This window comes from Mastacembelus armatus, chromosome 11 (assembly GCF_900324485.2).
Source record: "Mastacembelus armatus chromosome 11, fMasArm1.2, whole genome shotgun sequence".
NCBI classification, from domain to species: Eukaryota; Metazoa; Chordata; class Actinopteri; order Synbranchiformes; family Mastacembelidae; genus Mastacembelus; species Mastacembelus armatus.
Genome location: NC_046643.1, coordinates 17,455,838 through 17,483,802, shown reverse-complemented (window position 1 = coordinate 17,483,802; position 27,965 = coordinate 17,455,838). Strand labels below are relative to the sequence as shown.

Sequence of the window (27,965 nt, the reverse complement as noted above, 5' to 3'; positions counted from 1 at the left end):
GAAATGTAAAGATTGCATATGGTCTGAGTCTTCTCAAAGGTGATAGGCCAGTTTCTCTTGAACTAACGTAGGTAGTACAATACTGAACAATCAAAGCACGCCTTGTTAAACGTGCCTTTCACTTCAGTAACCTGATCTGCATTAAAAACACCATGTATTTCAGATTGTGATTGTCTAAGCGATGCAAAGCGTTTCACAGCAACAAAATAAAGGCAACCTCCTTTTCAAAAGGAGGCAAAATCAGAATATAAAGCAAACCTGATTGTTAAAAAAAATAAAATATTTTCACAAGTAAAATTATTTAAAAAAAAAAAAAAAAAAAAAAAACTCCAAGCAGATTTCTATTCTTGGAAAGCATTTTGGAAACTATACTTGCAGCAAAGTAACTACCCAAAGTAACTTATTTTATCTTAAGCCGTTCCTAAAATGGTTTTCTCTGAACACTGAGCAATCAACACCCCTCAAAATGGATTCAGTTTTCTCGGAGACGTCTGTACAGTGCACACAGGATGCTCACAAACTAACTTAGTAACAAAAGACAAGTTTTAACAGCACTAACAAAAAACAAACAAAAAAAAAAAGTTAAAAAAGGAAGTTAACACTTTGGATAATATAACAATGCAGTGATAAATGCACCAAACAAGAAAAAAAAAAAAAAATCTTACATATTTCCCTTTGAGATTACAGATACAGATTATGGTTGAAGGCACAATATAAATATGCACTATCACGCGAGACACAAATTACAAAGACATACACATTCTTAACGGTCAAGCTGCATGTGTGTAAATGAGAAATCGTCTTCAGGCTCAGTATTGTTCAGTCAAAATCTCCAACAGACTTCCTGCTTCTCTCACTCACCACAAGCAAATGAAAAATCCACTGCACTACCGGTAATGAAAAGTAGAAATGTATTGCACAGTTATGACCATCCATTGTTTTTTCCCTCCCTCCAGTATAACTTAAGAACGTTTCAACTAGATTGATTAGCTGATTAATTGGCAGCTATTTTGATTAACTGCGTGATTGACTTTACTTCCTTTTGACATTTTATGTGGAATGACAGAAATCTAAATTTCCAAGATGACAAAAAGACGCTTGTTTTCACCCACAACTGCAAAACCCAGACATTCAGTGTGCCTCCATATAAAACTCCAATTAAATTAATAATAATAAAAACAGTAAGTCCAATTATCAAATAGTTGCCATTTAGTTTTCTAACACCCTATCATTGACCACTCAGTGCGCATCTAGACAAAACTAAATATTTGGAAAAAAAACAAAACAAACAAAAAAAAAAAACAGCATAATCATTAAAGAAAATGTTTAGCTGCAGCCAACAAACAAACATTTATCAAAGTGAGGAATCAGCTTTGGGAACGAAAGTATTAAACTGCATCAACAAAGCATTTCTGGTTGTGAAGCCACATCAACAGCTGGCTAACCTGTTACTTTACACAAATAGCTTCTTTTCCACAATTCAAGTCCCCCACACCTCAACTGTGTTAGTGACTGTTGTGATGAGACGCAACTGTTCAGCAAACCACTAAAAGAACAGAAAACTGTCTCTGATCCTCCTTGGAAAAAATTAGCTTAGCCACAGGCTGAGAAGATGGATGGATTAATAAACTACTGACCTCTGGGTAAGAACCCCTGACCCCGTACCTACTTATGAGCAATGATGCAGCCATGTCCTCTGTAGTAGTAGTAATATCTGTAGTTTTGTGCCCTTTTCAGGTGAAACCTACACCTAAACTTCAGTTTGTTTCATGCTGGAGGCAGAGAGGGTGTCTCGCTCCTGTCCAAAGCTCCGACCACAACACATCCAGGAGTCCAGGTTCCACCCAAATGTAGTGCAAATTTGAACTCAATTTCAAGAAAATCTGCAAACGAAACAGCAAATTAATGTGCGTTTCCGTTCACAACTATGCAAATATTATGCGTTAAGGACATCATGGACTAAAGAGCCAAAAGTTATGAGAACATCTCTAGTTCAAACTCTGCTCTGATTTTCCAACAACAATTTTAAGTCACTTCAAACTGAGACCAGTCCTTTGGTGCTCACATTCTCCTTACAAACACTGAACATCCAGAAAACATGGACCATGCAATATGTTTGTAGGGCCACATTATCCTAACTGGCACCGTTACAATACCAACTTAGCCACATTTAACACTTTTCAAAGCTTCTTTTGATGTGTGTTTGACTCCTTCCACGGTTTTCAAGGTCACTTAGGACTGTACTCTGAGGAGCCTGAAAGACAGGCTGTGCCAAAATACAAATAGTATTATCGTTATTGTCCTGTGAAGATCACACATCTTCAAAACGTCAGTTGTATTTTAGGACGTCAATGAGTTTTTATGAGACGGTTTGTGTACCTGGAGAAATGGGAGCGTTTTTCCAGGCCATATATATATATTCACCAGATTGGAAATAAGAGCACTGTGTGCCAAATCCATACTACAAACTGATTCTACACAGGTACGTATGTTTCTGTCAGTATAAAGTGGTTAGGTGTGTTTATTCTTCATATACTATGACCATTAGTATACAGTACATGCTGTACAGAATTAGTATGTAAAACAGATTTGGTAAAGCTCAATAACCTATGGACTGCTTCACTAAGGCTACTGCTGAGACAGGAGATGCACTATGCTGTGCAAAGGTTTTCAGCAGAGTTGATTGTTATCTATCATGCAGAGACATCAGATTGCTACCAAATTTATTTTGCAGCAAAACGAGGCAAAACACCAAACCAGAGTCAAAGACCTTTTGTTAGTGACAAGAGGAACCAGGAGTCCTGCAATAGGAAATATGGTCCTGAATATTTTTTAAGGGCAGCCACACCAAATACTGATAACTAATTAGTGCCTGAACCTGAACAAAGGTACAGTACTTCCTGTTTACACACCAAAACACCGAGAAAATTCTTCTGGCAATCTCTCTGCAGTCATTGGTAAAACTGATCAGTGTTCAGTTTATACCTACACTTAGTGCATATTTCCCACACTAAGCTTCCATATCAGTGTCTTACAGAAAGGCCGATTCAGGTTTATCTGGTAGCGTGTGTTTTACAGGAGCCTCTGATTCTCAGCACAAGCTTCCTGACCACAGATGGCTCACACCCAAACACACACACTCACACACTCACGACCAGACGTCATCTGTTGCAACACAGTGGAGAGGTCAGGGCAGCTGACTGATGGTGTGGTTTGGTCAGGTCAGGCGGGGAGGTCATGGATACTTTAAGGTCATACCCCTTCTAATACCTTGTGTTAAATAAATGACTGGCTATATGAGAGATAATCAAAAGCTAAAGTTGAAGGTTTGCAAATGAGAGCACTATTGAGTGTCCGAACGAGAGCAGAGTTTCAATTATACAGAGTCCAACCACCACCAAAAGAGAAGCCAATGAAGTGCGATGGCCCTTTGGTTGTTTATATTCAGAAAGGGAAATCAAAATGATAGATAGCGTTCGCCTCAGGAGACTTTCATACTTGTTATAGAAATAACGAATAAGAGAAAGGCCAAAGACAAAGGAGGAGGAAAAATGGATGTCTTCCCTTCTGTATCCAAATCAGTGCCAGTTTCATCCATGTTGAGGTTAGCTGCCGTAGAGGACGGAGTGCTGGGTGTGAGGAACCTTAATTCAGTCCGTTTCTCACAGTCAGCTCCGACCCAAAGTCCACCTCAGTGCATTCCCATCACACATCACACGGTGAGTCCTTAGTCATCGGCAAGAGCAGGTTTCTAATATGTGTGTATATCTGTGGATGTGGAGGATTTTCTCACACAATGTCACTCCACGGGTCAACAAAGCGACGACTACACTTTGCCTTTTGTGTGTGACATTCAGCGCTGCCTCCTTTACAAGAACTCCAGCTCCAGCGCTTGGTGCAGGGACACAAGGTCACCGTGAGTGGAGATCCGCCAGAAAGGCATATTGTGCTACGCAGGGAGACACACAACCAAATATTTGTTTAAAAACACAAACCTGTTCTCACATGCAAAATGGTGGTTTACAGTGCTGCAGTGTGGCAGGCTGGACTAAACCAACTTCACCCTGTCTCATCACCAATACACACACAACTTTCAGGCTGTTGTTGTTTCGGTATATTTTCTTGAGTAGAATTTACTTCATGATTAAATATAAAAAATTGAATTGTAAGCTCCTCTTATGTCAACACTTATATTTTCCTGCAGTGCAGTATTTAATATAATTCTGAGGACATTCCATTTTTACTGCAGACTAACAATGGGGGGGCAGATAGTCTTTACCTGGTTCAAAAAGACATGAAGACTAAAACTTACCTGTTTTGCTGCAAACTCCTCATCCCGCCCATCTCCTATAACCACATAAGTAACTTTCTTCCCAAAGCGAGAGACGATCCTCTCAAAACAACTCTCTTTTCCTGCATGAAACGAAACCACAGACACAACATAAAAGTTACGTAGTGTCACAGCCTAACCTCCTGCCACACGGACACGGACACACAGCATTTTGACATCATTCACTCCTGTTCTTGGTGTTTCCATGTGTACCTATTTTTGTGGCGCTGTAGATGTTCTCAATGGGGAAGACGTCTCCCAGGCCGTAGAGCAGCACTTTGGCCAGAGCAGGAACCAGCTGAGTGGTGGTGACCAACACATTCATACACTTCCCCCTGTTACCGGAAATCACATACACAAATGCATAAATATTGACATAAAGATGAAAACACACCACAGACTTGTTGACACAATGATTGGGCCAGTTTCAAGATAAAAGTAGTGCTATGGTAAACTGTGATTTACTTCGACATGAAAGAAAGTCTTCTTAATTCTCCAGTTGTGTTTACCCAAATGACTAAAGTGAAATAACCAACAGCAGCAGCTGTGCTCTGCTCTAACCTGGACTGGATGAGCAGCAGAGACTTGAGTGCTGTGCTGAGCCAGGTGTCCGTAACATTCTCTATCTCAGACTGAAGCCGGAGAAGCAGCTCCCGCTTTATGGGACTCAACAGGCCTGAAGACATCAACATGAATTTGAACAGCAAGTACACAGCCTCTGTACAAGGTTTAGACAGCACCATCAGGAAACAGGTGAATTCAGATCTACCATTGAGTTTGCTTCCTTTCGCTTTTTGGACTGTGGAACTAGTTTTACTGATATCAAACATGTTGGCACTAAAAAAACAGACCTTTTAATGAATGCGACAAGAATTTTGTATTCTTGATCAACATGTTTAGGAGTAGCCTAATAAGAGAATGTGATTTATGTCAGGGGCAGACCATAGTGTGAGTCACCTCCAACATTTCCTTTATAGCTATTGTAAATCTCTTTTAGACGGCGGTAGCGAAAGGCCAGTTTGCGCATCCATTCCACTCCTCCCTGGACTCCTGTGGAGGCTCCTGATGCCCCTCCACCGCTGGGGCCATTAAAGCCATCCGCCAAGAAGTTGTAGTTACTAAAAAAAAAAAAAAAAAAAAAAATTAAATAAATAGAGAGAAACATACATGAAGCCAATGTGTGTGTGACTTGGTCAGCACTGTACAGTCTGTTACAGGGGCAGCGTGTAACACACCTCAGGTCCTGGCCATTGTCGTCAGATGCTACATCCTCAACGTGGACTTGATCACATTCCTTAGGGACAACAGGGAAAAGAGTTCTTTGTTAGAAACTGAATGTGCAGGCAGAAATGACAAACATACTCATAGAACATTAACCCTCTGGGGTCGACGCACGCGCCGGCGCGTTTTGACGCATCTTTTTCTGATAAGGCCGAAACAAACTTAAATTACTCCGTCAATTCTGATCGTACAGATAAAAGAAGTATATCATTCAAATCTGTAAAGGGTCTAGTTTTAGTGGTATACCATCATAATAACAACAAAACGTTGTGCCTTTTTTAAATAAAGAAAGCCGACAGGGTGCGCTCTCGGACTTTTCTGTCTCTGCCATTTCTCTTCACAGACGCGTAAATAAAACAACCAGAATCTCAGCGAATACTTGCCTCATAAAAATAAGAATTATATGGCTAGAAAGCTTGAAATGTTTTCTTTTGAGTGAAACAATTCAAGTCAAAAACAAATCATCACTTTTTATTTAATCCGTAAGGAGAAGTCTGTTTTTTCCTGTCTCACCTCATTACAGGTAATGCGGTCCCGCCTTGTACACTGTCCACATGTAAATAATCTCAGGTGAACCAGGTAAATATGTGCACACCCCCGAGAAATGACACAAAATATCAAACTTCATCATAGAATTTACTCACTTTTTCTGCGCGTTTGGATGATGGCGCGTTACGCACGTGAAGCGGCGCTCCTTACATTCCACACAGAGACAAATAGTTTAGCTTGTCCTCAGAGTAAAAACACTGATTTTAACTCAAATGAGGATCGTTTGGCTCCTCATTGTGTTGTATTGTGCTGCACTAATCTGTCCCATCTACATTGACTGAAAGGCTCATTATGCGCCTTTGTCTGGACGTTCAGTGCGTCTTTTGTGTTCTCAGGTAAATCACATGACTATTCATCCTCAGACACACCCTCTTGCATATGGCCTTTCTGGACAAAAAGTGTCTTAGAAAATTTAAATCAGTGTATTGTTTACTGTGAATGTGTGAACAAGATGACATTCACAGCACTCTGAAGTAAACACTTTAGCCTACAACATGCAGGTCTCCAAAGTCTTGTGAACCAATGTCCTGTTTGTGTTTTATGGTCTTATTTCAGTGAGTAAAAAATTGTAGTTTTTCACTAACCATGCATAAACACTTTTTTCTCAAAAACAATATCATGTATAAACTTGCTGCTCACATATTATTGTAGCCAATTTTGTGCTGATTACAGTGTTATTAGACTTTAGACATTAATATGTTTAAAAGACACTGAAAAAAGCACAAATGTCAGGACATGTCAAAATTTGTCCAGGCCCCAAAAACCCCCTCAGACCCCAGAGGGTTAATGTAACATTCAAAGATAGGAAAGTAAAAAATGTTCATGTAGTAGTGACATCAGAATTCAAGTTTTCACAGTAGAGAATATTTGAATGTGTACTCGGCCAGTTAAACTGGGAGGGGCCATAACACAGAGAAACCAGATGAAACTTGTCAGCCTACTTCTCATATTTATAGAGGAAATTCACACACGAGAAGAAAAATTCAATGAGCAAAGAGGAAACACTTTTCACTAAGACAGTAAATAATGAACTGAGAGTTCATAAGTATTACTGGAAGCAGAACTTCTAGTTGTTTTTTATTAAATGGACAAACTCTTTGTGAATGCAAATACCTGTTTTAAATTACTGTCCATTGTTTCTCTGGCTTTTCAGATTAACCTCTTTATAAATCAATTTTTCAAGAACTCACTGAGCTTAATGGAATTCATGATGGCTGTCAACAAATAGAAAATGGGATTGTTTTGCATTAATCATGGTTTGCTGGAAGCTGATAGAAAAAGCAAATATTTTCTGCCACGAATACTGTATCTCACTTTACCTCCAGGTCATTGAAGAAAAGGTGAGTGTCTGCCAGCTCAAAAATCAGCTCCTCCATCTGCAAGCCCAAGTTCAGCACCGTGGCTGGGTCCTATACAAACATGATGAGATCCACAATAAAAAAATAAGGTCACGTATTTTACGTTGTATGCTCAAACTTAGGTTATAGCTTATGGAAAGAAACAAACCTTGCCAAACTTCTGTGCATAGGAGCCAGTGAGCAGTGAGTGGAATATAATGATGGTCTCATCGAGATCCCACAGAAAAATGCGCTGAAAACAGAAGACTAATGTTACTCATAGCAATTTATATCATTGAATATATATTTCTGGAAAGCCAGTTGTACACCTGCAAAGCTCAGCATTGAAACTGATTCCTCACCAGCCTGACAGGTTATTACAAAACCTGTGACCTGACTGGTAGAATAATCAGGTACAGCACTGAACACACTGTACAGAACACAACAAGAAACTAGACACATGCAAAAGTGCATATTGTGCAGGCACAAGTGTTCGACATAATTTCAATACATCATTTTGACTCATGTCATCTTGCCTAGACCTGCTCAGTATCACACACTCCTCTCTAAATCCATGCACAGTATTACACACAGCTAACAGTAAGCATACCTTTATTACCCATCTTCTGACAACCCTGTGATTAACAGCACGGTTAATGTGCTGTTGCTTTGCTAGTCTGCAATAAAGACTTTGCACTTCTCTGGTAAGAAGCTCAGACATTAATAAATGAATCAGATTTATCACTTCAGTTAAATGAACCCCCCACAAGTCAGTGTGCATCTTTACCTCCAGGTCACTGTCAGTAGGTGGGGAGTTGTCAGTTTTCTTGCCCTTCCCTTTGGCTTTGCCAACAGAGTTCCTGCGTCCAACCTCATCCTGCTCTCTGGCTGCAACAGGGAGAGCTACACTGGTTGGAAGAGCTGCGCCTGCTGGCAGGTTTTCTGCTGGGGACACATCTTAGTACAGGAGTACAAATGATGTTACACCTTATTAAATGGCTGATGTAGTCTCCTACACTTCTATAAGGATTACTCAGATCACATGCAATGAATGCTGATGAACACAATGATGTCAAATCATTAAAGTAAACAGATGGGAACTTAATGAGATTGGATGAAATCTACAAAGGGTATTTCATGTTGTATTGGTGTTTTGGAAACAGATATAATATGAGAGACAATAATCTAATCTTGAATAGAAATAAGTGAAATCTAAGGCTTGAAATCACCTCCAGGAGGAAGTCCAGCTGAAGCAGCCTCCTCTGACTTCACAGAAGAATATCCAGCCACTCCCACACCATGTTCATCAGAGCTTGGCAGCCCCGCTGGGACATAGCTGGGAGGCAAAGTATAGTACTGAGCAAACTGGCTCTGTCCCAGAGAGTTGTAGCTGCTAAATTCCTGGAGAAAATTGGGGAAAAAAGCAAAACTCAGGGCAGTAGAACACAGGACTGTGCAGTGAATAGCAAACAAGTGTGAATATACCAAGTATTTCTTACAACATTCACCATTAAATGCAGGGTCTGTGTGAGCAGGATTAGCACACCCCAAGAAATGAAACCGCAAATAATACTCTTCTCTATACTTGCTTATCATAGTCTTTATATATATGCATCTGAATAGACATGTACATTTTTCCTTTCAGAGTACTATGATTACATATTTGTAGAATAAGTGTTCGCCTGCATGTAGAAAATCATATATCTTTTAGGAGGTTAACTTATTTTGATAATTACACAAGAAAAACAGATAACTTTTAACTTGCCTTAGAACTGATCAACAGGAGAACACATGACAAATAACACAGAGCAAGAGATCCGTTCTTCATTTCTCACAGGAACACTACTGTACGCTCTACTCACCTGCGGAGCCACTGTGGTAGAGGCTGTAGTTACTGCCGTAGCTGAAGGTATGTTTGAGTACACACTGGATGTTGTGAAGCTCGAGCCTGGAGAGAGAAGGAACTCATAAAACTGTGCCAGAAGAAAAAAAAAAAAACGGGAATTTCTACACAGCAACAAGTGCCTGGCAGGAAAACAGAGCAGCAAGTTCAAATTTCTTTTGGACTACTTCACACGTTTGCACAGAGTGACAGAGCATCATCTTGTGAGACAGGCAGGGGTTGCAGCTTGCCTTGGCTGGGGTATGAGTAGTGCAGCTGGCCTGGCTGGGTTGAGGTATATGCGGTGCTGAAGCTGAGAAATCCAGGCTGACCACCAGAGGGTGCCTCAGGCAGCCCTGTCTCTGTTTTTATGCCTGGCCACATGGCACCTGAAGATGGAAGAGTAGTGGAAGCAGAAAATGAAAGAGGCAGCAGGAGGAGTGGGTTATTGAAGACAGGGCAGAGTTGAGAAACCAGGTCCTTCAGTGAGGATGTGAATATTGTGTGTTTGAGCAGAAATCAAAAGGGAATTGATTCCACAGCACCAAAGCACAATAAGCCCTCTGAAGCCAAGTACCAAAAGTGTGATGCTGGGTTTATAGTGAGCAGAGTGTTAAAACAGGCTGTTACAGTAGGACTAACCAAAGGGCGGAAGGCCGTAGGTCTGGCCTGTCTGGGGGAAGGCTGAGTAGACAGTGGACTGGGCCAGAGGAGGAAAGGCCACCGGGCTGGTGAACGATGTCACTGCTGGGCTGAAATGGAAAAAGTGCATGAGAACTGGTACTTCATTCCAATCAGGGCAGAGCTGCAGATGCTTCAAGTAAAACTACCAATCTACTGCCAGTGCTAACAAACGAGGGAAAAAAAAATAGCAAAGCCAATCCAACACAACGGCTGCAGCCAAACTGCCTAACTGAGGACAACTAGACGGCAACTGACAATGAGAAACTGCATGAAACAACTGTGTGGCTTTGTTTGAGGCTGTTTGTTGTATAACTACATCATTTATTTAAAACTGATCTGCTGGTGCAAAAAGTGGTATGAAATGTCCAAATAAAAAATTTCTAAACTTGGTTACCTCCAGAAAGACTGAGTTTTCACACAGTCCAGCACCAGAGGTGTACAGTGCTATGTTTTTATTCCAGAGAGAACAGAGCACTGATTCTAGTCTAAATTTTAAAGTGGAAATTGGTGATTCATCTCCAGTGACTGGTGCTAGATTTGAAAGTAGGTTAGATTTGTACTGTTGCAACCAATAAACACTAATAATGTCAGTTTGCAGTTTTTTTTTTTTTACTTCAACGTATGAGTAAAATGTTTTACACTGGAGTTTTACACTATTTCTTATGTTCCACATTTTTAAATCTGCATAATATAAGAGCATGATAAATAAGATATTGACATTTGTTCCACGTGATTTACTCACTTGCTTCCTTGATAAACCTGATGGGTGTATTCAGATGTGGACGTTGTGTCTGTGGCAGCAAAGAAGGACAATAAAGCTTCAGTTTGACTCACAGCAGCGTTCATAGTTTAACTACTTTAGTGCACATTGTTTAGATCTGAGATAGAGTTTCTGTTTATACCAGAATGAGCATATGAGTCACTGCATATTGAGTCTCCACATGCTGGAGGTGCAGCTCCTCTGTCGGTGTCTGCTGGTTCCTGATCACCTAAGATCAAAACTCAAACTGTCAATCTTTTCCAGAAACATTTCTGTTCAGAGTGTTGACGGCCTTTTTTCACATCTTCTATTTACCAGGGTCAAGTTGGGCAGTGGACAGAGAAGAATAAGAGTTTTCCTGCTCTGATGAACCTAAAACAACATTTGGACTTTCATCGTTGCTCAGATTCCTAAGAAAAAAAAAAAAAAAAAAGGAGTCACTCATAATTGCACTGCAGCCAGTGTGCAGTTATCTAAAAATTAAATAAAAGAAAAAACAAATTAACAGCAAAGCACTGGGGAAAATTATTTTTTAACTTAAGATTTTCTCTTGGCGGTTGTCCATTGGGCACTATAAGCAACAATTTAAGAAACCAGAAATAGACCTAAAGCCAGTAAAGACAAACCGTGGCTCTTTCTCGAGTCCTCCGTCTATCTCAAGCTTGGCCTTCTTTGCCTGCACAAACACAAAGAGGTTTATAGAAGATGGTGTCAACATCTTTTCTCTAAGCATATGTCCACTCTATATATTGTAACCATTAAAGTCAGCTGAATATAAAAACTTTGGTTAAAAGGACCTGATTTCTGTCACAGATCCAATCATTTAACATAATCTGTATGAAATGTAGCAAACAGAATGTTTTAACTGTCTGAATAAAGAAAATACTCAAATACTGCAGAAATGGTTTGTACAATATGTTTTATTTTAATTTAATTAATCAACATCTTTAGTCTACAAGCTGTTCATAAATTATTTGAACCAATAAAATGTTGTGAAACTGTTAATCTTGACAAACTAATTCAAAAAGGCATCAGAGCAATCAATTTACAATGATAAAGACAAAAATAGCCAATTCCCACATAAAAAATAATGAAAAATCTAAATTGTCAATTAATTTTCCATCAACTTCAGCACCATGAACCTCACATACATCATGTTTCCTCTATTTGAACATATCCCTCACCCTAAAAATTAACCACAACTAAAACCTGCAGCAAAACCTGAACATGTGATGGTATAATTTATCATACAATAAAAAAAAACAAAACTAGTGTATGTTTCATATAGCTGTCTTCAATTATTTCTTTCTTAAAAATGTACCATAACAAAGAACAATGCGCAGTTTCATTACAAAACCAGTTTGCGAAGAGTTACTTATGCAGAGCACCTCCCACCATCATGTGTTGCTGTAATTGTGTATAGACTCACCGGCAGTTCAGGCAACTCCTGAGAGTCATCCATCTCTGCAGCAGAGCGACCTGACATATCTGCACGCTCAGCCTACACTCTGTACCAGAAAAGCCTGTCCGGACCCTGTTTTACACAACCACAGGAGCAAAAACACATAGGCACAGAATAAGTATCCAAGGGTTATGCCTTATGTAGTTTTCTAATGTGTGACTCTCCCCTCCCCTTGTCCCATAAACGCTCATTGATGCCACTATCACAGTGGTGATCAGCAGCAGGGTAGCGGCGATGAAGGAAGTGGGGCACCCTGGTCTAATCTTCAGCACGAGACCTACAGGTGAAGCACGTGTGGCACAGACGTCGCCCAATGTTCCCATTAGCTTGTGTTTACTGTGGAATTAAGGAAGCGTGCCACCTTACATGTGACCTAACCTACATTCAACAAAAGCATATTCTCCAGAAGCATTAGGAGCTCAGGTGCAAGCTGTCGAATCAATAGATGCCCTGAGGGATAAGATCTAACCTCGATTTGTCCACTGTTCGCTCAAATGGCCTTTCCCTACTGATGGAGAATGGCACATTTATCCAACTGACATAATGCAAATGCAGAAAGAGAAAATAGGTCAGATGGCAAATTCAAAACTGCACAAATGTGTCGGGCAGTTGTTAATGTTGCACATTGTAAATTAAAAACATGTCGCTTGAATTGGTAGGGCCATTGAAGCATATACCAGTTTACACAGGATTTATGTAAGTGATCTAAAAAAATTATTACATTATTACATTTGAAGGAAAATAAGGCCACTGAATGATTTACCCACAACAAATTACCCTACATATTAATATCAAATACTTTGACCACAGCCTGCATATTAGCTTTAAGACACAAAAGGTAAAGTACAAAATCTACAGATATGAGCTACAATTGTGTTTTTCTGGCTGACTTTAAAGATTTAGCTTCATCAAAGCCACTGTCAGTCCAGTGATCAGCTCAGAGTCAATACTTGAGTTGAAGTGAGCCACGTGAGGAACAACATAGACCTGAGACAGGATCCTATGGGGGAGTCTGGTTCGAGAGATGGTGGCTTCATCCAAATGGAGGAGTGTGAAGGCTGGAGGATGCCACTAATTTGGGGACACTAAACGCCTAATAGTGTATTAGTCTTGACATAGATTCACATTTATCTTACAAAGAAGTCCAGAGAGCAAAGTTTCCAAAATGTTGCTTGGGGAAAAAAAAACAACAAAAAAAAATCTAAAAAAAAAAGCTAGTGATTTTTAGGTTTAGATTTTTTATTTCCTTATAAGAACAGCTCTACAGAGGCCGAACTAAATTAAATAATTTATAAATATGGATTTTACTTTTCATACTTGTTCATTTTGTCATTTACCTGTAAAGAAATATTGCAGTTTAAAATGTGGCTGACTTTCTGTACAATAAGTCATACTAGTAATTAATTAAAACCATGATCACTGTATCTACTCTATGTAAATAGTATAAGACTGCAGCTAACCTATATTATGATCTGTTGATTTATCATGTCAATATTTGGTGCGCAAAGTGAATAGAAATAGTAAAAAAAACATACATCAAAGCTTTGGTGTTATCTGATCATCAGAGAAAGTTAATCAGTGAAGTATAACAATAAAAAGGAAAAGCACAGATTTCAGAAGGTAGAAGTATATAATGTATAGATATCCTGTAAAATAAAGCAGTGGTTTCTCCATATGATGGATGTATATTAGTTACCCATAAATATAACAGGAAGTTTGTCATTGTGGTTTTTATTATAAGAGCATCTCAGATTCAGAAACACGAAGCTGTCTACCTGTATTTTTTTTTTAGTTGAATTCACTTTATGACTGACAAAAATGTGCCTAACTAGAGATTATTAATTACTTTAAATCGCTCTAATTGATCTGAAACTCGTCTTGACAATATTTTTGTCCCAATTGTATTTAACGCTATTTCTTTGGCTCAAATCCGCCCAAAGCCACCTGAAAATGTTAGCCGACAACCGTTAGGTTAGCTGGATCCAGCAAATAACCCAGCCTGAAACAGTTTGCTGTGAAGGTGAAGTCTGAGATTAGACTGTTTCCTGAAAATTCAGCAGCTCGTTTAGCTTTACTAATCAAGAGTTACACGGAACCCGGTACAGGCAACCTACAACAGCTGATGAGATTAAGTTGAACAACTATAACATACTGATAAAGCATTTCACAACATCATTTAGACGTAAACGTGCAGGCGTCCGAAAGGGAGAGTTAACGTTAGCTCGCCTACGTTTGGAGACAGACGATGTTTTTACACGCTTTACTAACAGTTCTAATAAAAACAACTACAGCTTCCGATGTTACATACATGCTAGCTGTCTAGTCAATGTATAATGATAATTAAATAGCTAGCGGCACTTAGTTTTACCCGAACATGAAACTTTTCCGTTTCAGAGATTAGTCGGGACCCGCAGCCATTGGACTGGGTGCTGAAATGGCAGCGTGTGAAAACATCTCATTGTCGATGATCGCAACTGCAAAGGTAATAGCAAAACATAAACCCGTAACACACCGAAATGACCAAGACCTGTCTTACCATTGAAGGAATTGATGGAAAACGCTTTTATTTAAGCGTCTTCAGTTCAATCCACACTGTCAAGCTTTGTCTGTTGTTAAGGAGCACTATTTGGCAGGAAGTTTCACTGCGGGTTGCACTGCGCATGTCCAAAATATCGCGTCACAAGAGTCCATTTTTGTGGCGCGACGGAAGACGACAGGTGAGGCGATGATACCGCAGGTGAGAGAAAAACTTTATTAAATGTTTGATTTCAACTCACTAACTCTTTTGTTAAGTGTTGTCAGCTTTCCTTTGGGTCTTATACTTTAAATAAATGGCGTTAATGTTAAACGTATTTATGAAAGTCGGTAGAAAATAACGTTATATAACGTTTATATGTTTGGTAGTGATGGGCAAGTGAAGCCTCATGAAGCACTGAGGCTTTCCTGACAATTGTGCCGAAAAAGATTCAAAACTTCGAGACTTCAGTGACGGAGACATCTGGTGGATAACTGAAGCAATAGCAACCACTAAAGAGCACGAGTGAAGCACTGGCACTCTTTCAATCCCATGACAGAAATCAAAATGATCCCAAACTTTAGAACGTCGCTTATTGGTGGGACTCGCCGTGAAACTTGCCAAAATACTCTCACTCTCTCTCTCCAAATCCTGAAGCAGAATGATGAATGTTATACAGCTGGTATGGCACCAAACCACTCACATCTGTCAAACCTGTCAAGCTGTCATTGCCTCAGAATGCATTGAAACGCCATGAGTCAATGACACACACTGAAAGACTATGAGTCAATGAAAAGCTTTGAAACATTTTGAAGCAATGAAGCGCGAAGCGAAACAGTGATGATCAGTCACGTGACACTGGTGTTTTGGATACAAGCTCCTACACAGTGTTTCGAATCACTCCGCTTCAGGAAGAGTGACACAAGCTCCGAAGCCTCGGTATCATTTGCCCATCACTACTGTCATCATAAGTGTAAACCTTGTGTTCTGAGACACAGGAATAGTACAGCAACAGGTTAGCACGCAACTTGTCTCTCAGTGGGCAACGAAACATGTTGAACTTTAACCTGAGAGCCCACAAAGGTCAGTGCAGCCAATCACTCTTCACCACTGTCTGACATGACAAAACCTAATTAGCCCACTTGTGTTTTTGCATTTCACAAACTGTTAGCCACATTAGCATTGCAGATAAGGTGGTGGATTTCATACAGCGCCCCCTGGCAGGTCAGAGGGGCATTTACCAGCTCAGAGCACGCAGCACCATGATGGGAACGTACATTAGGAGAGTTCTCAGTTTGAAGGCCTAATGACAAGTACACACTGCAGGTTTTAGCACCACACGCTGTTTAGCTGCCATAAACATTTATGTCATTATTGAAATTCTGTTTAAGTAGATTGTTAAAAGGTTCTACTGTTGAGTATTTTGTTTGTATTATCACCACTAGGAACTATTATTACTTTCCGCTGTGCTATGTTTCACACGGACCTGTTTTGTTATGCTGTTGGCAAGAATCACGTGAAATCGATGTATAAGAAAAAGGTTAAAGAAGTGCTCAAGAAAGATTAAGCCACGGCAAGTGAAGAAGAACTTATTCCCTCTTGGTTATGTGCAGCCAGCGAGGTATATTGTTTATGTTTCTTTTGTTGTGTATATGTATATTTGGTTTACAGTCCTTTCATGTCAAACGTGTGTGTGCTTATGTGTATTTTGTTCATTTGTATAGTTTGACGGTGGATTTGACAGTGAAGTGCAACAAGTGCAAGAAGAGAATATTAAATCCATCAGTGATATCTACGGTGTCGTTTATTTCCCGGAGGGAGTAATACGCTGAACGAACTGAACCTGTAAATTCAGCTCCTTTAATCTCAGGTGATCTTTCGAATCTCTGCCCTCAGGCTATAAACAAATAAAACAATTGGCTGTGAGAGAAATGGCTTCATCACAGAAGGAAAATAGTGGCTGTGTCAAACTGACTGAATTTGTTCACTGTGCTGTGAACCTCTCTAAACAACATGGTGCATGTCTACCTCTCTGAATAAATCCTGATGATAATAATTACATACATATTTCATGGGCTTCAATAAGATCCACTAATTAAAAATGAATGGAGCATGAAGCCTGTATTAGGCTATTAAGTCTAAAACTGATGCAGTGGTATGGGCTGGACATGAAATGAGAAATGAGAATGTTTGTGTCATTTCACAAAGCTCTTTATTGTGTTTCCTGCCTTGTATTATATCTGTGCTTATTATCTCATTTCCAAGTCATAAGTGTTTAAAACAAAAAAAAAAATCTGTTTTATTAAAGATGTAAATTATTACTATTGTTTCCTCCATTTCATACTTACAGCAAAATTATTTCCCAATATAATTTTAATCCACAATTATATTCTCAAATATTGTTTTACAGTTGCACTAAAAGTGCGTGAAAAGCTGTTTTTCTACTGAAGCTTCTGAATCAAAGAAGACTTTTCTGGCAGGAGGCGTTTCATGATGGTTTGCAGGAACTGTGAGGGAGTGACTCATCTGCGAATGAGACATTTGTCAGGAGACAGAAGGAAAATGTTACAAAACATTTAAACGACAACAACCACTCTCAGCAAATCTGGATTAATGTACGATTATTGTTATAACTCACCCTCTTCTCCATCTCCACTCTCTGCTTCCTGAAGCGAATCTCACTCACTCAGGTCGTGTCTGCTGTAGAAACAAGGCTGACGGGCAGAAACATTAAGGCAGTTTGAGTTCAGCAAATGACAAGCCTTTATTGAAACTTATCAGGTGCCTGCAACACATCTCTACTCTGCGTTCAGCACATTCACAGACACACATCAGTAAATGATGAGTAAAGGGCACTACCCTCTGTCTGGTCTTCTGCAGGTTGGCTCGCAGGATCTTCCTGATCTCTTCTTCACGACTCTCCTCTGATCTATATCAGAGGTTTGGTTTGTGGATTTTTAGGAACAACAAAGGTAAAATTATTAAATCATTTACACAAAAAAAAGTATGATGAAAAATGCAGATTCTACTTTTGTCCTTGTCTCCTGCTTAGTTAAGCTGCTTGTTTTGGGTCACTGATTTTTTTAAAACTGATTGTGGTTTCAGTTTCAATGAAAGATAAATATTCCTGTTTGGTGTACAGCACCAGCTTTAAGCTCATTCTCACCCACAGGCGACAGTGCCCAAACAGCACAACACCAACTAAACCAGGAGACACAGAAGAACATCGCACACACGTTAGCAACAAAATGATGAATGAATATGAAATAGAAAAATGAATATTTTAGTGCCATATAAATTATGGCTTAAAGGATTAAAGGAATTGTTTGAAGAAAGTAAAAAAAAAAAAAAAAACACCCTGTCTTTGTATTTTGTGATATATTTAATCATGTAAAGCTGCTGGTATTTAGTCATTCATGTGGTTTTGGTTTGATATGTGGCAGACAGAAGCTGGTCTGGCTCTGACAGTACCCGCCCTCAGGAAGTACAAGCTGCTCTCTTCACTGATACTTACTGCATGGAGATGGACGACACGAGCGTCGGCAGCTTGGCGGAGCTCCCGCCAATTCCCGTGTGAATCTCCTCATTAATGGACCCTTTGCTTTCCTCCTTCTTCTTCACTGCCAGGAGCTCCACCAGAGGCCTGATGGTCATGCCCTGAGACAGAAGTGAGACCAAACAGGTATTTCATACATTTTCTCATGCACAAAACAAAAACAAGCTGTTTCTGTGTCTGACTTCTGTTTATTTAGAGTCGCCTTTAAACTGCAGCACTTTCTATGTCCTCTTTATCATTTATCATTATTTGAAAGAGGACCAAACTAAGGAAAAACACACTAATGAAATGCAAATTATGTTCCTGCTTTCAGATTTCAATATTTTCCAAAATAATCAAATCCACCGTGCTATTTATTGATTTCCGAATAACTGTCAAGATTTTTGATTCTTTTTCTACAGAAAACAATTTTCATGTAATTCTTTATTTTAACAAGCAGCTTTATTGAGATTGTGTTCACCTTTTCCACAGACTGTGTCCATGATTAAACATATACAGCTGAAATATGGACTGAAATATCTTTACTCCTCTCACCTGCACAAAGCCTGTGAAGAAGATGACGGTGATGATGGCAGTGAGGAACATGTTCTTCATTTTACTTTCAGTCAGCAGGAACCCCAGGGAGAAGGCAATGGCGCCTCGCAGGCCACCGTAGGCCACGATGAACTGGTCCTTTTTGGTGAGCTTCACAATACGGAACTTATTGATGGTGTAGGTCAGACCAATAACTCCTGAAACACGAACAACGGGAGAGTTTGCAACGCAGGTCAAGCACAAGGGGCATAATAATAAAGCATAATAATACTTTGTACTGACCCAGCACTCTTGACACTAAACAGAGGATGATGGCGAAGATGACGAACGTCCAGTTCCAGGCGTGAGGACCGGCCATCGTGGAGACACCGAGGAAGATGAAGATGAGAGTCTTGCTCACGCTGCTCCACATTTTCAGGAAATATTTGATGCCGATGTTGGACTCGTGGGAGATGTTGGCTTCCATGTATGGCCTCATCATCACGCCACAAGCTATCGACCTGAAGGAACCGAGGACAGAGGAAGTAAACTTTACAACTCCCCCTGCAGGAAACAAAAGCAGTGAAAACACTTTTCGGTGTCAGGTTTACAGTGCTGCCTGCTCCTGGATGCACATCTTCCATCTTCCCTGCTCAGCAAAGCATCCTGCAAACTTGTTTTTGAATATTAAGGAATATTAAAGAAAGGCTGCTATTATTTGGATTGTGCAGCACTGGCAGAGACCTGCAGGCTGAGTGCTTTCTGGTTGTTCATTTGTGCTGGTAATGGCTGCAACGAACCAGAACACCAGGATGGTGCCCATGTTCTCTGTGAAGGGCCGAATGGGGAGGAAGTAGCTGGCATCGAGGATGATAGGGGGCAGCAGGTAGAGTAAAAAGAGCTGCGAGTCGAGGATGGGGGCTTTCTCTCTGATTACCTTGATGATGCCACTGATCAGCAGACCAACAACGATCAGCAGGCAGCTCTCCGGAACAACATCCGACACTCTGGGAATAATGTGGAAACCTGCGGAGAGGAAGTGTTTTACTCATGAGCTCAAATTATCCAAACATTATACATCAACCTTCCCTTTCTACTGAAACTGAAGAATAAAACAGCAGAAACCTGCACCTTAAAGAACGCCACATTCATGTATATGATAATATACCGATGCATTATGGTGTTCATGGCATTAATATTGCAGCTGGTAACGTTGGAGCTAATATGCTCATAATTTGAATGTGGCTCAACAGTAACTCTCATTTTAAACCATAACCAGAAACTAAACTAAGCAGATAAATGCAGTGCAGTGAATATTTGCCTTTAAGTCTTTAATCTTGTGACACTGGGTGATTAGCTTCAGACTGTTTAGCACTACAGACCAGGATAAACAGGTCCCCTGGGGGTTGCAGGTGTGGGTTTGCATGGTTGGTGATCCAGCCCTGATCAATATCATGTGTCGTACGTTCAGACCAAAACAGCTGATAACTGACTGATTTATCATTTCAGCAGCAGGAAAAACTCCCAACCAGGGCTGTGTTGAAGCAGCATCACTCACAAGGAACAACAGCTTAGAGGAAAATCCAGTGAACACGCTGTTAATGCTGAAACTTGATTGTATGAATGTTTAGGGGCAGAGCCTCTAAACTGTATATATCAATAAATACAGTTAGTCTGCTGCTGAGAGACTTTTCCACAGAATAACTGGGTTAGTTTCAGTGACTGTTTACAAAGACATGTAAATTATCTGGGGCTGCAGGGGAAAACAGAGCGCTAAGATCCTATGTGGTGTATTTATTTCTGTCTGCAGGTTTCAGTTCTTCTGTGCTGGTGTCATTTTGCTCTACAAACACTTTTTTAGAAACTTTCTTAGAAACTGTACAGTTCCTGTTCGGGTGGGGGAGACCTTCAGCCCAGACAACCAGGACCTCTAATTTAGAAAACCCCAGCCCCTCGCTGGTGGCACATCTGTGGCACTTACCGAGTTTCATCAGCAGGGCAAGGAGGATCCACAGAGAGATCTCAAAGGGCTGCTTGACATGGGAGTAGTTGAAGGACAGGACGGGGAACGCCTTTTCGTGAGTCGTGGAGCTAGTTTGGTGGTGGTCCTCCTGTGTCCTGGATGGATTTCTCCCCGTCTCGTCGTTTCCTGAAGCATCACGACTCGCGGAGGCAAAAACGAGCAATAAAAGACACAGGAACCCGGTCAGACTGGGGCTGCTCCGGGACACGAACATTTTCAGATGGTACGAGGACTGGGCAGCTGTTCCCGTTCCTGTTCAGCTTTCGATAATGTGAAGATGATGACCGGTGTCCTGTCGGAAAACACTACCTACCGAGGTATGCTACTTTGCGACTGTTAGGTAAATTCTTTTAACAAATAGACTCAGAGGACCAACTTCGGTAAGATTATATAGAAGTTTTACTTGCAAGGAGTAACAGTCACACAGCACCTTGGTACAGCATGAGGGTCACTGGCTGCTTGCAGCCTAACACATCAGTTTTCAAGGAAACAAGAAAAGGGAGGGGATTTGTCACAGAAAGACATTTGGGCCCTTATCAAATAGTCAAGGTTAGAGCAAACTGTGCTCACAATTGCAACAATTATATTTCTAGGCCCTATTCAGAAGTGTTTCAGTTATACTAAAGTCAGGTGGACCAGGTCACAGGAGGGTAAACATTTTAATTTCTCTAACACATCCCTCCTGTTTATGCTTAGCATAAGTACTATATGAAAATGTTTAGCAGATCATAATGATAATTATTCTGGTAAAACACACAGAAAGATCAGAATTGTTACTATTATAGGAAAAACAGTAAAATCATAAATCATAACTATGATCAAACAAACAAGATCACAATCACAAATCTAAAATGATTAACATGCTAAAATATAACTTGTAGAAGTGAGAAATAAATGTCATAACTTTCTGTTTTCATGGGCAAACAGGAATTTTCAGTGTTTGAGTCATTTGTGCCTTACAGTTCAGAAGTTAAGACAAATTTATCATAGTCAGTAAAAGACAGTCAGGTCTTCCTTCACTGGCTCTGGAGGAGTTTCAGGGTCCTGGTCATCCTGTGAAATGGACTGATACATTTGTTTGTTATTGCTGTATCAATAAGGCTTAGACAAAGGCCTCTAATACATGAATGCAACAGCAACCACAGGTAACCAAAATATCAGTGATCACAGCCATTGAGATGAATATGGACTGGATCAGACCGCTCCATTTACCAAACATTCCCTCCAGCCAAGAAGTGAAGTTGTTGTCAATACCAGCATTCTCAGCCAGCTCCTCAGATAAGGCTTGGAGTCCTTGTAAAGTTCGAGTGACAGATCCATCTGGGGAAGTGTTGTTAGGAATAAAGGTACAACAGGCAGATCCAAACATTTTACAAACACCTCCCTCCTTAGCCAGTAACATGTCTAATGCCATCCGATTCTGCCAGGTCATAAGACTAATTTTACCTAACTGCTCTACTGGTTATAATACAAATAATTTATCCAGTCAACATTTTTATAAATGGTTAACCACCAAAACTCCACTTTTAAATCATCACTTTTAAATCATCACTCAAAACGTATCTGTTCCGTATAGCGTTTTCCACCTAACTGTCTTAACTTCTCAAAGCAGCCCGTGATGTTCTACCACCCTCCGCCTATTTCATATTGTCTCATATTGTTTCATATTTGTTGTTCTGTCATCTGGGTTTCTGTGTTTCAATTTGCTTTTGCTGTACATCGCCCACTTCCTGGATGCTCTGCACTTTTGCCTTTACATTCTGGCCCTCTGTTTATGCATTGTTGTTATTGTTGTTTTAATGCACTCTATGTATTTCATGCTGTATGCTTCCTTTTTCTCTCTGTAAGGTGACCTTGAGAGTTTGAAAGGCGCCATGAAATAAAATGTATTATTATTATTATTATTAAAACAGGAAAGATTCAAACACTACTGCAACTTGGTTTCTAGCTTTATACTCGTCGTGAACTCCTCTGGGCTCTGATGGCATCAATATATACTCTGTTATCAAAACTGCCGGCTGCTGCAGTGTCTCTTTTCACACGGTGTGGGCTGTCTAGGGAAGAACCAGACAGTGGCAACACATAAAATGGCATCACCAATTGTATAAGAGCACAGGTTCCCTGCCAGTCAGGTGGGAGCACTGGTCTCAATTGGTTTCCCCCACAATACCACCACAGGTCAGCACGTGGAGTAACATGGTCCGTGAACCAGGAAGGGTCATAGTCTGCCCCAGGAGTGGTCACATTGGTGGTAGAGCTGCACCAGTGAAGATCACCGACCTTTCTCCCTGAAGTGGAATTTCTCAAAAACAGGTATAATTAGCACTATAAGGTGTAAAGAAAGGTGGAGTAACAACAGGAGCAGGTGGCATCAAATAATGCAAAGACATGGTTTACTGGCTAGAGGGCAGGTGGAAGCAAACAGCTGCAGTGTGTAGTTCAAGCCTGTTGGATCATTGTGTGGATTGAGTCTAATCAGTGTAACCTACATATGTTAGTGACATAAATATACTTGTCTGCTCATGTCAGCTGTTCCTGTCACACATCACCACAGTTAACTACTTTACAAAAATCAAACTGGGCAGTTTGAGTCTCATTGGCCCAAAAGATAAAAGTGGGCACATAAGTAGCTCTCTTTGTCCTAGGTTTGTTTTGATGTTGTTCATGGCATTACCGGGCTGTAGCAATTCCTTCTCAAGGGAGGAGAACATACCAGGTCTTATCTCAGTGGAGTCAGTAGCGTTCTCCAGCTGTTGCAAACCTTTCTCAAAGAGAAACAAAATCAGCATAACTGTGGTCAGTGATATGACAGTCAATATGCTCATTGTCAGTGTCACCCCACAAAACAGTCTAAAGGGGTGCCAGGGTCGATATATTGGACCCTCCATGGCAAAATGTACTTCTGAGCAGTCTTCTCCCCAGGTCACTCTACTCCTCACTCACCTAATTCCCCTGGGTGTGGTTGGTTTCTTCACTGATTTGAGACGAGTGGTCCCTATTGGTTCCACCCCCCTTTGTAGCCAGACTTCACCACAGGTTAGTTGGAGTTTAGAGTGAGTCCCTGCTGGTTTGACAGAATTACTCAGACAGTACTCTTTACCTCTTTACAGTGTGTTAAATGAATCCAGGAAGGTCTTTCAACAATTCTCATAACCATGAGTATAGACTGCAGTACTTAGTAAGGTCCTTCCCAGTACAGAGAAAACCAATACTTCCTCTTGATGATTTTTACAGAGACCCAGTCTCCTGTTTTCACTCTAGAGTCAGGTTCAGGCTCAGGACCCTCCTGTTGTGCATTAATACAACATTTACAACATTTTTATTATTCAACATTTTTGCCATGTAATCGGCAATGGTCTCAGTCATGTGAGCATCCTCCTTAATAAACATTGCAGTAAGATATTTAATTACCTGGTTTACAAAATATGTACCATTATTACAATAGATTTTCTCTGGAATTCCAAATCTGGGAATAATAGTAGTTGTCAGTGTTTTAGCTACTGTTAGTACATCAGGATGCTTTGCTGGAAACACTTCAGTCTATTTAGTTAATGCATCAATGATCACTAAACAGTATTTCTTTCCCTCACAGTTATTTAGTTCAATAAAATCCATGCAAATGTGTTGAATGGATATTCAGGTAGTGGAAACTTTCCACTATTTCTTGTCACAATCTGTCCCTGTGGATTATTTTTACACATATTTCACATTGTTAATTTTTTTTAGAGTAGTTTGTAAAACCATATGTTGTAAACACTATGTTTACTAATCTTCCATCCCTCCTGCTGACGTATGCACATTAGCATGCGTCAGTACAGCTGCATATCTAAATAAACTTCTAGGGAACACTACTTTGTTATCCTTACATTTCCAAATATTGTCGTCATCTATTTTACACTCATTTCTTATCCATAAGTCTTTTTCATTTTGAGGTTCACTGTTCTGCATGTCTTTAAGTATCTGCTCATCAAGATATTCAACTGTAACTGTAGCTTGTAAAGGCAGTGGTTTCTGTGCTACTGATTTAGCAACTTCGTCAGCTTTACAGTTACCAAAAGAAATCATGTCTATTCCTCACATTTGTGTCACACTTACAATTAGCAACCTCTTTAGGCAGCTGCACAGCATCTAACAGCTGGAAAATAAGATCTTAGTGTGTGATGGTCTTACCAGATGATGTGATCATTCCTCTGTTCCTCCACTGCTGAGCAAACACATGTACAGTTGAAAATCCATAATTGCTGTCAGTGTAGATATTAACTACTTTTACTTCTCATAATTTACAAGCTTCTGTTATGGTAATAAGTCCCTCAGCCTGCAATGATAAATGAGATGCTAGTATTTCAGCTTTAAAAGCATCTTTAAAGGTTACAACAGTATCTCCTGTAGAATTAGATCAGTGAGTTTTTTTGTTTTTTACAAGATCCATCTACAAACACTGTCATTTCAGCATATTTATAAGGTGTGTCAGTTTGGTCAACCCTGGGCAACACTCTATTCTCAGTTTCAGCAATACAGTCATGGCCCACCATCCTCAGCTATAGGCATTAATGTAGCAGGATTAAAGGTTGTACATCGTTCAATAGTGAGATGTGGCTGTGAAAGCAATGTAGTCATGAAGGACAGATGTTTAGCTGGTGACATGTATGCTAATCTTGTTTTGCAACAACAGGACAGAGACTGCATGTGGAACCTTTAGTGTCAGAGGATGAAACAACATGATGTTTGCTGAAGCTTGGACTGTCATGGAGGCTGCAATAACAGCTTGAATACACACAGGCATTGCTATTGGATCCAATTGGGCAGAATAATAAGCAATAGGCCTGTTTTGTCAGCACTGAAGTCATGTGACCATTTTTACAATCAACAGTTTGCATAAAACAGTTTTCATAGTTAGGCAGTCCTAAAACAGAGGTGCTGCTCAGGGTCTTTTTAAGACCATCAAAGGCTTTTTCTGCAATTTCAGTCATTTTATTTTATTATAAGTTGCCATAGGTGTGTCATAAATCAATTTCAACAATGGACTAGACAGCTCTGAATAGTTTGGTATCCATGCTCTGCAGAAATTTGTCATACCTAAGAAAAACATCTGTCTTTTAGTTTGTGGTTTTGGTGCTTTAAGTGTAGCTTCTTTTCTGTCTGAGTCTAGAGCTCTCCCTTGCTGTGAAAGGTCGTGACCTAGGTATCTAACTAACCGTTTTTTTTTTTACAACTAATTTGCTCTTACTCACTCTGTGTCCCTGTTCTGCTAGAAACTTAAGCAGAGCTATGGTGTTTGTTTTGCATTGTTCTTGTGTTTCAGAGCATATCAAAATTTCATTTACATACAAATACATATTCGACTTCTTGCAGGAGGTTAAAACTTAGCTAAGTTAGTAGACATTACTTGGGAAAAGATGGTAGGAGACTCACAATAACCCTGTGGAATTCACGCCCAAGTCCATCTTTTGCCCAAAAACTCAAATGCAAATCAGAATTGTCATTGTTTGTCAACTTCAATAGAGAAAAATGCATTTGCCACATCAATGACAGTAAACCACTTTGAGCTGGGCTTGACGTCATTCAGCAGGGTGTGTGGGTCTGGTACCAGTGGAGCTCTAGGTATCTCTGATAATGCCTGCGTTTAATAATGAGTCAAATACTGGTTTAATTCCTTCAGCAGCCTCAGGTTGTAGTTTGCATGCTGCTCCTACATCTTTTACTAAAATTTGTTCTTTTGTAGTCAGTCTGAGTTTGTCTGGTGGATTACTAAGAACTGACCTACAAGCTCCTGTGTCACACAGGAATTTTATTTTAACTCATTGCACCAACAATGTCACTTTTGGTTTTCCTTCATGCAGCATGACTTCAGTTACTCCTTCTAAGCTCAAAATCTTAGCTTCAGTCAGTTGTGTGTCTCGTATCTCTTTATTCTGTTCAGTGTGTGTATTTTGCATCTGACCTTTTTTTTGCTGTCTAGTCATGCAGAGTATCCTGCTCCTCCCTCCTGGTGCTCAGGGTGTGTCTTTCTCTGTGGGCAGCTCTTAGCCCAGTGTCCTGCTTTTCCACAGACGTAGTAGTAGTCATGATCAACTATCTGCTGTCTGCCAGGTCTCCGGCCCCGACCTTCTCCCTGCCCCCTGCCCCGGCCATCAAGCCATAGCTTGTCCCCCTGAAAATAACACTCAGACACCATTTCATTATCATAATTAGTGCAAAACACTTCAGCTGTTTTTCTAACTTTCTTTTGTGCTTTTTCTTTTTGTTGGAGAACAGTGGCCATATGCACAGCATAATTCTTCGTCTCTGTTAGGACACAAGTTTACCAGCCAATTTGATGCTTTCGAATAAATCCTGAAATTTCAGGTTTGAAGCCATTAAAGAAGGCATTCTTTAACTATGCATTTATAATATCATTACTCTTATAAATGTTTATACATTGTTACAAAGAGTTGTAAGATCAAATTGTGGGGATCAAGGGCCACAAACCTTGCCCCACTGTGTGAAGAAGCAATCAGATGTGAAAGAGAGTCTAACACATGCACTTAAACATACACACCTACACTTACACCCACACATATATTCACATATACACTACAACACACACACACACACACACACACAGGTGCTTACACATATAATTACCCACGTGAGTAGTTTAGGAGAATGACTAACTAAATACTATATTTACATGTGTGGTGTGCAATGCCATAGAATGCATGAAATCAAATGTAAACAACTTGATGCTGGGTTAACCCTCTAACTATGTAATCAGTAACATATGTGTTGTGCAGGGAAAGAAAGGTCACAGGGAGAGAAAGGGCACAGGAATAGTTTCTACAGTGTGTATACATGATGCTACAGAAAAGGTCAGCCCGCAGAAAGAGAGGCCCCATATGACACTGTTGCTGAGGGGAGGCGAGGTGAAGTTGCCAGGCTGAGAGAGGCCCTGTATGATACACTGTTACAGAGGGAGAGGCAAGGTGTACTTAGGGATGAAAGAATCACAGACTTCAAGGATGAGTTACCATAAAAGGGGGGCTTATGTAAAAGGGATACAGATGTACTAGGTACTGTGTCACAGAATGTTTTGT

General features: G+C 40.2%; 2 protein-coding genes and 1 long non-coding RNA gene across 4 annotated transcripts; 1 reads left to right on the top strand and 2 right to left on the bottom strand.

Annotated features, from left to right (window-relative positions):
* Window positions 1-661: 661 nt before the first annotated feature.
* On the bottom strand, window positions 662-14,928 carry eya3 (EYA transcriptional coactivator and phosphatase 3). Of its 2 annotated transcripts, XM_026301155.1 has the most exons (19): window positions 14,822-14,928; window positions 12,253-12,357; window positions 11,450-11,499; window positions 11,139-11,233; window positions 10,966-11,052; window positions 10,806-10,854; window positions 10,022-10,131; window positions 9,631-9,768; window positions 9,360-9,445; window positions 8,727-8,898; window positions 8,285-8,454; window positions 7,667-7,750; window positions 7,480-7,569; window positions 5,566-5,624; window positions 5,288-5,448; window positions 4,892-5,006; window positions 4,544-4,665; window positions 4,313-4,413; window positions 662-3,949 (listed from the first exon to the last, which is right to left on the bottom strand). In XM_026301155.1, the coding sequence occupies exons 2-19, from the start codon at window positions 12,307-12,309 to the stop codon at window positions 3,869-3,871; spliced, it is 1,827 nt and encodes a 608-aa protein (XP_026156940.1). In that variant the 5' UTR covers window positions 12,310-12,357; window positions 14,822-14,928; the 3' UTR covers window positions 662-3,868. The 2 variants fall into 2 exon arrangements, with proteins under 2 accessions (XP_026156940.1, XP_026156941.1); XM_026301156.1 differs by lacking the exon at window positions 9,631-9,768.
* A 727-nt stretch (window positions 14,929-15,655) lies between these two features.
* On the top strand, window positions 15,656-18,177 carry LOC113126990 (uncharacterized). Its single transcript, XR_003295354.1, has 5 exons — window positions 15,656-16,421; window positions 16,525-16,670; window positions 17,211-17,581; window positions 17,681-17,772; window positions 17,973-18,177. It is a non-coding gene; the product is annotated as an uncharacterized LOC113126990 (long non-coding RNA).
* Window positions 18,178-18,310: 133 nt separating this feature from the next.
* LOC113126291 (Na(+)/H(+) exchanger beta-like) lies at window positions 18,311-21,106 on the bottom strand. The gene is made up of 5 exons (XM_026300259.2): window positions 20,851-21,106; window positions 19,670-19,895; window positions 19,173-19,390; window positions 18,891-19,087; window positions 18,311-18,457 (listed from the first exon to the last, which is right to left on the bottom strand). Exons 1-5 carry the CDS (start codon window positions 21,104-21,106, stop codon window positions 18,311-18,313), a joined length of 1,044 nt encoding a protein of 347 aa, XP_026156044.1.
* Between the last annotated feature and the right edge of the window lie 6,859 nt (window positions 21,107-27,965).